The sequence below is a fragment of the Euprymna scolopes genome, chromosome 41 (assembly GCF_053919585.1).
Source record: "Euprymna scolopes isolate OS-2025 chromosome 41, ASM5391958v1, whole genome shotgun sequence".
NCBI lineage: Eukaryota > Metazoa > Mollusca > Cephalopoda > Sepiida > Sepiolidae > Euprymna > Euprymna scolopes.
In genome coordinates this window covers 287813-301526 of record NC_136522.1, presented here as the reverse complement: position 1 = coordinate 301526, position 13714 = coordinate 287813, and the positions used below count along the sequence as shown (strand labels likewise).

General features: G+C 35.1%; 1 protein-coding gene across 2 annotated transcripts in view; it reads left to right on the top strand.

Annotated features, from left to right (window-relative positions):
- The window catches only part of LOC145266287 (caspase-3-like), a 396145-nt gene that overhangs the window by 365714 nt on the left and 16717 nt on the right, over positions 1 to 13714 (top strand). For both annotated transcript variants that reach the window (XM_080121830.1, XM_080121829.1), the window contains one exon: positions 8158 to 8333. In XM_080121830.1, the coding sequence (XP_079977956.1) occupies positions 8158 to 8333 (176 nt within the window). The remainder of the gene's footprint in view (positions 1 to 8157; positions 8334 to 13714) is intronic.

Below are 13714 nucleotides of genomic sequence, written 5' to 3'. Positions count from 1 at the left end.
TGGAGTCTATGAGGATGCATTTGATGTTGTCTATGGGTATGGTTTGGGAGATTATAATGCGTGGTTACTGTGTAGTGTGTGGGTTTTTCTCTAATATTTTTTTATGATTGTTAAAGCATAGACGAATTTCACCAATGTAGTAGCATTTTGTGCACATGATGCCGTATAGTAGGTAAACCATCTTGGGACTATTACAGGTGAGAGGAAGAGTAATTTAAATTTGTTGTTGGTGATGTGTTGGTATACTTTGCATCTAGATTTGTTGCATTTTTGTTTCTTCAAGGTGTAAGAGCATGGTGTAATTTGCTGTATGTTAGTCTAACAGTTATAATAACAAAATAATAGTCTTTATACATACGTGGGGGTGTTTATATATAATCCCTTCTTTGCACCTGATATAGCTGTTCCTTTTCATCATCGCTATTTCGTCTAGTGGTTGCTATAGAAATAAGCTTCTTTTCATGAGTAAGAGATCACAAAGAGATGTAGTAGAGATTTAGAAGGCTATCATAATGCGAGGAATGAGATATAGTCGGTGTTGGTGGAAGAAGGCGAAAACAAGTGGCGATTTACAAATCAATAAGCACATACATATATGCCTATATATACATATATTTATTCAGTTGTATTAAATACAAATGTCTTACTTGTTATGTCTGCGACAATATCCATAATAATTTCGGAAAAAATTCCCTTTTCAAATGGTAGATGTGACAGATCGATTCAAAGCATGCTAAATGATGGAGCAGAAATCGAATGGCTGCTTCTAGCGTGCTTTGAATCGATCTGTCACGTCTACCATTTGAAAAGGGAATTTTTTCCAAAATTATTATGGATATTGTCGCAGACATAACAAGTAAGACATTTGTATTTAATACAACTGAATAAATATATGTATATATATATATGTATATATAGGCGTACTTATTGATTTGTAAATCGCCACTTGTTTTCGCCTTCTTCCACCAACACCGACTATATCTCATTCCTTGTATTGTGATAGCCTTCTAAATCTCTACTGCATACCTATCCCACACAATGCTTCCAGAAAACTACATATCAATTCTACACAAAGAGATGTTTGTTGAGTTTTTTACAAGATTTTATTTAGAGAGAATGGGCTAATGTTATCATAGTTATTTATCTACTTTTTAACTTTCTAACTTAGTGAAATGAATGGCGCATATGGACAGAGATTCGGAGTAGATCATTCTATATTGTTGGCTGACTAACAATTCACACAGCTTTCACAGAGAGACTGATTTTAAAACTTGTTTTTCTCAGCTCAAAAAACGTGACGTCATTCGTCATTCATCATCATTTGACTTCTGTTTTGCCTACTATTTGATCTGAAGCCCTCTGCATCTGAGTGACTCGTCTTCCATCCAACCCTGGAAATGATTCTGTTTTACAGATTTGAGTTATCATGCACTCAGTGTGACTCTGCTGAAAATTCAAACTAGCTAAATTAATCGTCACTGACGTAGGGGCCTTAATATGTAATGTTAGTAGAAAATGAAGCTTCAGAGGGTGTTATCGTTTAATACTAATGTATATTGTGCTAATTGTTAGGGGTTGGTTATGGCTGAGAAAAAAATTGGTATGTATATATATGCATATAAATATATAAATGAAAATTTGGAGTTAAATTATGTATAATTACAACAAAATTTATTGTTTCACAAAGGTGTACAGATAATTATTAAAGTCTTTTCCTTAACCCATGGATTTTGATAAATGGCATATCTCACTGGAGGATATATTGCTAGCAAAATGGATATGGGTAATTATGAATTTTGCTTATTAGTACATAAATTGAAAATTAAAATTGAGGTGATAATGTCAATTTAAAATATATATATATATATATATATATATATATATATATATATATATATATATATATATATATATATATATATATATATATATATATATATATATATATATATATATATATATATATTTGTATGGCATAATGACATTGACCCACTGGTTCCCGGCAGATCACCAAAGTTAAGCAACGCTGAGCCTGGCTAGTACCAGATGGGTGACCATTTGGGAATTCTAGGCACTGTATGTGCTTTCTACTTTTCTCAGCATTGTTTCCAGTCGTTCTGAACCTCCACTTGCCACTGGTATTCAACACTCGAATCAAGAGAGGTATGGTTGAGGATTGCGCAATTTTTGCCACAAAAATTTCATGCTTACCTTACCCTGGATATCCATAGTCTGTCAAGACTGAAGGAAAGCTGATTGTAATTTCTGGCTTAAAAAAAACAAAAAAACTCCCCCCCCCCGTGATAAGGAAGTACTAGTTTGACGTCTGGAGGGGCTAATTAAGTTTTACAGGCAGGTGAAGCACTCTTTAACCTTGATTAGCAGTCATCTAGAGATGGTGTCTCGATAAAAATACAGGGGAAGGAATCTCCACAAATAAACTCATTCTTATGAATACAAATACAAATAAATTGAATCTGGGGAGGACTGCACCTTTCATGAAGGACTCTGAGCCCTCTAGGTCAGAAATTCAAATGGGTAGCACTTCTGTAACTGGAGTATTGAGTTTGCCCAAGACAAAAAAAGTTAATTATTACATTGGTAGGAAATCAGTGAAGAGATCTGTTGTTGTAAAAAGAAAGTTGAACAAGGAAGAGCACAAGTTTGCAGTGGAATATAAACTGGGAGTGGAATTGGATGGCCATACAAGAAAAATTGGAAAGGTGACATGAAGATGCTGAGAAGAACGAGGGATGTTTGAAATGACGGAAAATAAGCTGATGAATCAGATAAAAACAATGCTTAAAAAAGGATGACTTATGCCAGTTGAAATAGAATCGATCAAGAGGAGGATAGTAAACAGCCAATCGCACTGTGCATCAGCTGGTGGCATTGACTATGCTGAAACCTTGTTCGAATCTGATTCCGAGACATTTTCAGAAATATCTCAAAAGTGCCAAGAGTTAGAAGAAGAAAGCAGAAATGACACTATGGGAATGATAGATAATGATATAGTTCAAAAGGAGAGAGAGATAGCTTACTTAATAATAGTGAGATTTCCAGTATGGAAATAGCAGATGATGAATTAAATTTGATGAATAGACTGAAAAAATTAATGAGAAGTAGTGAAAAAGGAAAGATTTTTAATTGCAAGAATATTGACCAAACAAAGTTAAGGAATGTGACAAAGTGAACAGAGTAATGAAATAGGTGTCACTGGAGAGCATAACATATGTCAGAAACATTTTGCAGGCAGGAGCTGTATTGGTTGGTGAGATGGTAGGGGCGAAAAAAACAAAAATGAAACAGAAAAAAAAAGAACCATATTGGAGAAAGAGCATAGAAGGTGACCTGAAGAGATTAAGGAAACGATCTAGGTTGAATTCAGACATGGTTCAAAGGTCAGTGGAAAAAATACAAACAAGGAGAAAAAGAAGAACTGGATAAACGATATCAATTGAAAGCCAAGAGGTTTAATACCACTATGGAAGAGATAAAGCAGCAGAGTTTGGCAAAAGATTCTAAGATTAGAATTCAGCAGTTTAACGATAACAAGTTATTCAAAACAAACCAATTAAGGTTTTTTTTAGAAATTTGGAAGGAGATGAAACCAAAATATGTGGTTCTTAACCATCAAAAGGCTACAAAATTTTGGTCAAGTACATGGTCAAAAAAGACTTCACACGAGGTTGATGCTAACTTGGTCGTTAGAGTAAGTCAAAAACTGGAAGGGCACAAACAAGAGGATATCCATATTTCTGTTGAAGATTTGAGAAAACAAATGAAGTTTGTGCCTAAGTGGAAAGGACCTGGACCTGATGAAATTCATGGGTACTGGTTGCGATCTTTTACAGAAATCCATGAGAGGCTTGCTGTTTCTCTGGATGATTGTATCAGATTTTGCCAGATACCAGAATGGCTTGTACTTGGGAGGACAATTTTAATAATGAAAGATCCTGCAAATGACCAAATGTTGGAAATTACAGACCAATTGCTTGCTTGAACTTGCTTTGAAAGACACTGACAAGGATAATAGCAATAAGCCAAAAGTATCAGACCATCATAATAGCAATAAGTTTAAAAGTATCAGACCATCTTGAAGTAAATGGTTCACTACCAGTCGGAGGAAAAGGTGTTTAGGAACAAAAGACCAACTATCGATTGATAAATGTATTTTAAAGAACTGCAAAAGGAGAAAAACAAATTTAAATGTAACTTCGATAGATTATAGGAAGGCTTATGACATGGTGCCACATTCGTGTGTAATCTGGACGTTGAAAATGGTAAAGGTGGCTTAAAATATAATTGAGTTGATAGGAAAAAGTATGAGCAGTTGGAAAAACCTTTTTTCAGATGCGAAACTATTAGGGACAGTCAACATCAGATGTGGTATCTTCAAAAGAGATTCCTTTTCGCCACTTTTATTCATAATAGCACTCATACCATTGACATATGTACTAAGAGAAACAATGATGGGATACCAACTGGAGAAGAATAGAACCGAAGATCAGCCACATGTTATTTATGGATTATCTGAAATTGTTTGGCAAAACTGAAAAGGAAATTGAGTCTCTGGTTTAAACTGTACAGCAGTGGAGTGAAGACATAAATATGGAGTTTGGAAATTGAATGAAAGAATGAACCACCTAATATACATGGATGACCTGGAACTGTTTGCAAAAACAAAGACAGAACTAGGAACACTAATAAATTAAACCAGAATCATCAGCTAGGATATCCAAATGGAATTCTGTATGGAAAAGTGCACACTGCTGATCATGAGTGAGGGGAAAGTGAAAGCAACAGAAGGTATAGTACTGCCCAATCAAACAGAGATGAGGGCACTAGGTGAACAGGATAGCTACAAATGCTTGGGAGTTTTGGAAGCAGACATCATCTAAACAACAGAAATGAAAGAGAAAATTGGAAATAAATACCTCAGAAGAACAAGAAAACTCCTCAAAAGTAAACTATATATTAGAAATCTAATTAAAGGAATAAACACATGTGCAGTGTCACTAGAGAGATACACTGAACTGTTTATAAGTTGGACCAAAGAAGAAGTGAGGAATCTCGACCGGAAGACCAGGAAACTCATGACAATGCACATCACACAAAGGATGATACTGGCCGACTCTCTGTGAAAAAGAAAGATGGAGGAAGAGGGCTGGTGTGTATAGAAGACTGTGTAAATAACACAAAAAAATAAAAGAATTAGAAAAATACATAATGTAAAACACTGAAAGAATAATTACTGCAGTAAGAGATACTGAGAAAACAAACAAGATAGAAAAAGAGATGGTAGATATGACGAGGGTAATGGAAAGAGAAACAGCTACATGGACGATTCATAAGGATTACAAAAGATGAGACTAACGAAAACACTTAGAAATGGCTACAAAAAAGAAACCTAAACAGGGAAACTGAATTCCTAAAAACAGCTGCACAAGATAATGCAATTAGAACCAACCACATCAAAGCAAGGATCGAAAAGACACATGAAAATAGCAAATGCAGACTCTGCAGACAAAGAGACTAAACAATGAACCTGATAATAGGTGACTGCAGCAAATTAGTCCAAAAAGAATATAAAAATAGACACGATCAAGTGGGGAAGGCAGTACATTGGCAATTATGTTGAAAATTGCATCTTGAACACCCAGACAAATGGTACAAGCACAAACCGGCAGCAGTACTGGAAAATGAAAGTTACAAGATCCTATGGGACATCCAAACAAAAATACTGGATGTAATAATAGTTAGCAAGAAGGAAAAGTCCTGTCAGATTGTAGATTTTGCCATTCTAGCAGACCACAGAATAAAGATCAAGGAGACTGAGAAGCAGAGCAAATACATGGAACTAACCAGAGAGCTCAAAGGGATCTGGAAAATAAAGAAAGTCCAGATAACACTACTAATAGTAGGAGCACTAGGAACAATACCAAAAAACTTTGAAAAAAGAATGGGAGAGATTGAAATCAGAGAAATGGCTGAGAAGATATAATGGATAACAAGAATGAAAACTGCAGAAATATTAAGGAAAACCCTTAAATGTGGAGACTAACATTACACTTGAACTACAGGCACCAAGTGAACACAGAAACGGCTACAGATGTAAAACACAAAGTAACATCACATGGAATCATGAAAACTGAAACGATATATTGTAAGGTACTCCCATATGGCTCTGCGTCCTGGCCACCGTCTGTTTTTTTTTGTTGTGTGTGTATGTCACCATAAACTGGCACCACACTAAATAAGTGAGGAGGATCAAGGAGGATGGAAAGACTGAGGAGAGAAAGCACTAGCCAGACCTTCACTAGATGAGTGAAAAGAGTACTTGGACCTTGGGGAGGCTTATTGCTACCCAACCCGACCAATGGTTGCTGTCAACGAGAAATCAATGATAAGTGACTGCTGCAATAATGCAAATTCTTTTGCAAAGGTTATTGAAAGAGGTGGAGAGTACTGGAAATTTGGGGAGACCTGTCGCTCAGACTCCTACAAGTTGTTCTCAAAGAGAAGATAATAATAATAATAATAATAATAATAATAACAACAACAACAACTCACCCTAATCCACTTCTTACTCTCATCAAGTTTGTTTATCTGAAAATGTTGACCTATATCTGCATCTTTCATTGACTAGCATCCGCATCTTTTGAGCCGAAAGTTTCATTTATCTAAACTAATCCATCCATGCTACGTTTTCTTTTTCAATCTGTCCATTCCATTAAGTATCTCTTTTCCTTTTTTCTCGTTTCTCGGATCCGTCAATAACAAAAACGAATTACTTACTTCTGATTTCCCAAAGTGTTACAGATTTCCTTCCCTTCATATCTGGTGAATTGCAATTGTTTGGAGCCGTCAGAAAAGATGTGTCCGCTTTCTTAATATAATACGCTTTCTGTGATTGGTTTGAAAAAAAAAGAGGTGCTACCAGATTAGGCTGTCTGAAGATGTCGGTTTCCAGACCTAAAATGCATCACACATTTATGCTATTGTTTTTTTTTCCTTTTCCTTTTCAAAACTCAATCAAGTTCTGCAGAGTCAAAAAATAAAAACAACAATTTTCCTTTACAAAACAAACTTCAATAAATATTTAAGATATAAACAATGTGAAGCATAAAACACCTTTCGCCAAAATGGTTGAACTCAAAAAGGGTTGATATGCTGTAAAACAAAAACAAGCAATCTAAACACCATCAATAATTATTGGAAGATATAAACAATTTAAAGCTTAAAACCTTTTTCTAAAATGACTTGATTCAGTATTAAATAACATAAAAAGGATTGATATACCGCCAAAAAATTAAAAAAAAAAAAAAAACAGCCAAACAAAGCACCATGAATTAAGATTTGAAGCTATAAACAACTTGAAGCATTATACTTTTTTCCAAAATTCCTGATTTCTGGATTAAATAATTAGAAGAGAGTTGATATGCCGTAAAGTAAATCAACCAAACCAAACCAAACCAAACATCATAGATTAACTATTTCAAGCTATAAAGAACTTGAAGCAGAAAACCTTTTCTCAAAATTCCTGAATTTTGCATTAAATAATTTGAAAAGAGTCGATATGCCATAAAACAAAGCAAGCAAACCAAACACCATGCATAAATATTTAAAGCTATAAACAACTTGAAGCAGAAAACCTTTTCCCAAATTACCGGATTCAGCAGTGAAAGCAGACAAAAGCAAGTTTATATTTCAGTTGTTTATATAAAATAATGTTATTCTCCCAATATTCATTTATTTACTAACCAAGTTACTTAAGAGACTAGAAAGTAGACTTTGGGGTTACTTGCATTCGGCAGCCTCTTGCTTCATATATTTTATCCTTTAGTCCTCACATTCCATGAGCGATATTTCTGACAAAGAGGGAAGAATTGCTGTTTTCTGGCCGGAATCTATCCATCTCATACTTATCATTGCTTGATTTTGATCTTAAAGTAGTATTTTTTTTAGCTCATCACATCAATTGGCTTCATGCCTTGTTTAATGAAGTTCCCATAAAAGAAAAAAAAAGAAACCCTAACTTTAATCCTAATCGTATTTAAAGAGAAACACTAAACGTAATATTGTAGCCAATACTGATTCTATTCACAAATGCAGTTTCATCTCTTTTCATCGATTCATTTTCTTTTCTTTTTCCAGTGGCTGCAAAAGACCATTCCGATGCCGATTGTTTTGGTGTTGCCATCCTTTCCCACGGCAGGGAGGGAGCGGTGTATGCAACCGATGGCTCCGTTCCCCTCAATATCCTTGTGCTTCCTTTCAAAGGCGACCGAGCCCCAAGTTTAGTCGGAAAACCAAAACTATTCTTTATTCAGGTAAAACTCAAAAAACATTTCTTTTTCTAAATTCATTTTGAAGAAGGATGTAGAGTAGAGCAGTCATATTGGCGGGGGGGGGGAGTCTCTGTTCCATTTGAGAGTTCTTGATAAGGTGGAGAAACGTATCTGTAATTTGATTGGCCTCACCCTTTTTTCTTCTCTGCAATCTCCCTTTCTATCTCACAGACGTGATGTTGCTAGTCTCAGTCTTTTCTATAAATACTGTTATGACATTTTTTCAGAATTGTCTGATCTATTCTCTGCTTCCTTTGTTCCAGCTCGCTTGATTCATTGGTCTAGTGGTCTCTATCAACTCGCTGTTTTAATACCTCATTGTAATACAACCACAACTTCCTATTTTAGTAGCTTCTTTGCAAAAACTGCAAGCTTGTGAAACTTTCTTCCTGCTGACTGTTTTCATCCTACATATAGCTTTGGTCTTTTCAAAATAAGAGCCAATAAGCATCTCGTGTCTTTACAATAATCATCTTTTGTTCTTAATAGCTCCTTACATCAAGTGGATTCATGCCTTGTCTGGAGCGATTTCTATAAAAGAAAAATTGCAATGTAGCAACTATTACGATAAAGGTGTTTGCATACTAGGGACTCAAGAAATACAAATGCATTAAACATAAAGGCTTATGCACATTAAGGGCATGTGAAGTGAGCAATCACTTAAAGATGGTGCTGCAATAAAAATGTTTATCCTCATCACCTCACTGGGTCAGCATTAGAAAGAGAATCCAGCCTATAAAAATCTTGCCACGATTTAGGAAATAACTTCCAAAGAAACCTGATCAGAGTATCTGGTCTGATATATTTTGTTTTATGCATAATTAACATTATATATATAAATTTTTATTCTTATGATACCTGTATGAGGTCCTCACCAATCGGAGGCCCTAGGTGGCTGTTTATTTTGCCTATGCGCAAAGCCAGCTCTGGCAGAGATAAGTGAATATCGACTTATAAAAGCTGTCAACTACATGTCAGCATGTAAAATTATTGTTAATTTGATGATGATGATGATGATGATGATGACGATGATGATGCTATCTATAGTAGTGGCCACATTTCTATGCTCTCTACTATTTTAAGTTTTCCCTTCTTTCACCTCCAGTAGTGCACATTTTTCCATTCTACATTCCATTAAGACTATAAAATGAAACTACATCAATATATAGCATTAATTAAATCATGGCAGTATAATATATATATATATAGCATTAATCAGATCATATTTAAATATGGCAGTATAATTTATATATAGCATTAATCAGATCATATTTAAATATGGCAGTATAATTTATATATAGCATTAATCAGATCATAATTAAATTATGGCAGTATAATTTATAGTGCAGCCCATGAGTCATACTTACAAAATTAAGGACTAAGATTATATCTGAATGTCTTTCGTACTTCTCCTATGAAAAGTTTCTATGAACTTTCATTTTATCTCAGAAAAGTTATCATTTCATTACATGTTAAAATTTCAAAATGACATCAATAATTCAACACATAAAAAGTATCCATATCACAATGCACATATTGGCCGACGGCCACACTTGCCCGCGCGCCCTCCGGGGCCCGGGTGACATGATCAAAGTGTAGTATCTGTTCCGGCAGATGCTGCACTTAAGATGGTTTGTACCGGTCAATGGAGGGGAAGCCCTCTATACTGGGACAATTGTTATTTTTGGTAACCAGAGTGCCCCCTTTTTGCCTGCTTTTGGGGGAGCTGGTTTTTACCTCACAGTAAAAACGGCCTTGTGCCTAATTTGCTCAGTGGGGGAGCAAATAAACACCATCCATATCACAATGCACTCATATTTACACTAGTAAAGCCTCAGTCATACATGCCATAGGGATGGGATACACATTTAAGAAGACAGCTTTTGTATTATTTGGATTCTTCAAATTACTGTTCTCATCTTGAATGTTATTTTCAAAACGTTGCAGTTGATGTGACCTCTGATCTCTGACCTTCTTCAGGTGTATCTTATCAAACTCAAGAATCTTTCTGTCAAGCTCGAGAATCTGTATGGAATTTCGAACAGAATCCTTTATTTAATCCACGGGGATAGCATGCTCTCGTTTTGTCACTCATAACTGGGTAAAAGTCCTAAATAATTCGCAATTGTATTTTGAATGCTGTCTGTACTGAGGATTGAACCATCAACCTCCAGAAGAGTGTTACTTACAACTGAATTGTACTAAGTATTTTATCCACTACACCACGGGTCCTTGCACAACATTAAACCATCGAGCGAGCTTAATTTTTTAAATGTATATTTCTATGTTGTGGAAATGGCAATAAATAATATCAAAGGAATAAGGAAGTTTAAGGAAATGCTTGAAAAGGTCATCAGATCAGAGCCTGTCTTAGAACTCACATTACAAATCACTTGATACCGACGTCATTGAAACTTTCAATTTTGATATGATTTGCCCAGGAGACATTTAATTCAATTTTCCATTGTCCTGAAAAGTTTCTGCTAGTTTGATTATTCCATTCAAGCTTTTGTCTCACAGCCAGTTCTTTCCCGGGATGGGGTGAAGGGGTGGGGATGTGGTAGGGCAATTCTTCATTCTTAGTTGGCAGGGGATTGACAATACTGGCTGAGAGTATATTTGGTAGAATTCCATCCGTTTGTAGGAATTTGTTATTTTTAATTTTTATCATCGTCTTAGAATGGCAGAGGAAGAGCTGAGGTTGTTCTGAAGTTTTATTATCTTGGTAATATAGCGTTGCAGCTGGTGCTATTGTGAATGTAAGAGTTAGAAGTGAACGGTGTAAGTTCAGGGAAATTTTGCTATTATTGACCGGCAGAGCATTAAAATTATTGACCAAAGAAAGAGTGAAAGAATTTGGTTTGATTGTTTTGTTTTATCAATCCTTTTCTGATTATTTAATGCTGAATCCATTAATTTTGGTAAAAGCTTTTATGCTTCAAGTTGTTTATATCTTCAAATATTTAATCACGATGTTTGGTTTGGTTATTTTGTTTTATGGCATATCAACTTTTTGTGGATTATTTCATACCGAAACCAGTAATTTTGGAAAAAGATTGCATATATATATATATATATATATATATATATATATATATATATATATATATAAAAGTGAACGTGTCTGTCTGTCTGTGTACATTTCCCTACGCAATAACTCTGTCAATTTTTAGTCTATAGACTCGAAATTTGAAATACCGGGTACTGAGATTTGGAAAAATCGATGTGACGGGTGTCAGCCAGAAATTTGGCTGTTAAGGGGTCAAATTTCAACGATTTGACCTTTAAGAACTCTACCAAACTCCTCCGACAATTTTGGGTCTAGACACTTGAAATTTTAGATATAGGTTCCTTGAACCTGGATCTAATTTAATAAAGTGATTTGAGCCCGAAACTATAAATTTTAAGGGGTCATAATAGGGGTCAAATTAAAAAAAAATTTACTCTTTTTTTTTTTTTGATCAGCATACACCTCCAAACACCCGGGCAACGCCGGGCTGAAATGCTAGTATATATATATATATATATATATATATATATATATATATATATATAAGATCCTTTGAGATGAGGCTTCATAATTTGTGTATTCGTTTTTTGCATGTTTAACCATGTTTCGGCCAACTAATCCTCTGGCCTTTTTCAGGTTGTTAACTGCAATGGGATTGGAATGCTGAGGAGTCTTGTAACTGTATCCAGTAATGCTGCTTTCCATAGTTGTTGTTGTCTTACTACGTTTTGGCCAACAAATTCTCCGGCCTTCTTTGGGTAAGATTGAAATCACTATCTTCAGACAATGCTAACCTGGAACTGTAGAGGCTCAACACCTCTATCCACTATGCACTGGTCCCATCACGGTTAACACCCTGAAGAAGGCCAGAGGACTAGTTGGCCGAAACGTGGTGAAACAACAACTATGAAGGTGAGGATAACAGTCCACAAAAAATGAATACTCAAAGGTTTTATACTTTAAGTTTCTTATATTTTCAAATATTTAGTCATGGTGTTTGCTTTAATTGTTTTACAGAACATGATTGAGTTTTGCAAAGCGAAAAGGAATAAAAAATAATAACATCAATATTTGATGCACTTTAGGTCAAGAGTCCAGTATCTTTAGACAGCCTGATCTGGTAGCACCAGAGAGTGAAAAGAAAAAAAAGAAAACTGTAATATTAATTCAGCCAACATTTGTATCCATAAATCTCATATCCATACACTAGTGTACATTTTTTTTATTAAAAATAACGAAAAAAATTATGCTTCGCCAGTATTTGCATTGATATCCATATAAAATCATAATTATTAGTATCATTTCTGATAATGTAAAAAAATAAACCGCTTAACAATTTATTTAGAGAGGAGGATATAGAGAAATGTTTTAGATGGGAATTTAGAGAACTATATATAGACATGGTTTTTTTTGCCTTTTAATTTTTATTGTTAGAAACATATTAAGCTATTAACCTTCTGATGATAGTAGTCAATATAACGTTACATTCCAATAATCATGAATTTATTCATTTTTACTGCTTACTTTGATTATCACCGTCCTGTAATGTCACAACAGCTGCAGGCTCTCTCTTTCTCCTTATGTTGAGGTGAGCATATTGAGAAGTAATACACGAATTACCATTAGTGTATTAAACGATGCTCTTTGTGTAAACAAATCGAGCTTAGGTATGTCAAAACATCGTTAATTCACTACTCGCACAGCAACCGCCGAGTAGCATAATAGTTAGAAGCCTTGACTGTCGTACTGGCAGTCGGGTTTTGATCCTGGCTTGAGGTAGTTGCCTGTCTAGCCGCACTGATGAGCTGTGATACAGCGAAACAGTACTGTATGTGGATGACTATATATATATATATATATATATGGGAAGTGATATACAAATTACCATTAGCGTATGAAGCGATGCTTTTTGTGTAAACAAATTAAGCTTAGGTACTTTGGACAATGTCAAAACATTGTTATTTCACTGCCCGCATAGCAGCAGCCGTATAGCGCAATGGTTAGAAGCTCCGACTGCCGTTTGAGCGATTGGGTTTCGATCATGGCTTGAGGTAGTTGCTTGTTTAGCCGCACTGATGAGCTATGAAACAGTACTGTATGTGAATGACTATATATATATATATATATATATAAATATACAGAGAGAGAGAGGGGGGGTAAACCCACCTGAAAACCTATAGCAAACATGTTTTTTAAGGTAGGTTTTGTATTGGTCTACCAGGCCACAATAAACACCACCCCTAAAAATACCTCCCAAAAACGTGGCCATAAAGGGGGTGCTCATTTTACTTTATGTTAATATAGAAAAGTGATACTACACTTTTTGAGATAGTAATGTGGGGCCTTAAGGGCA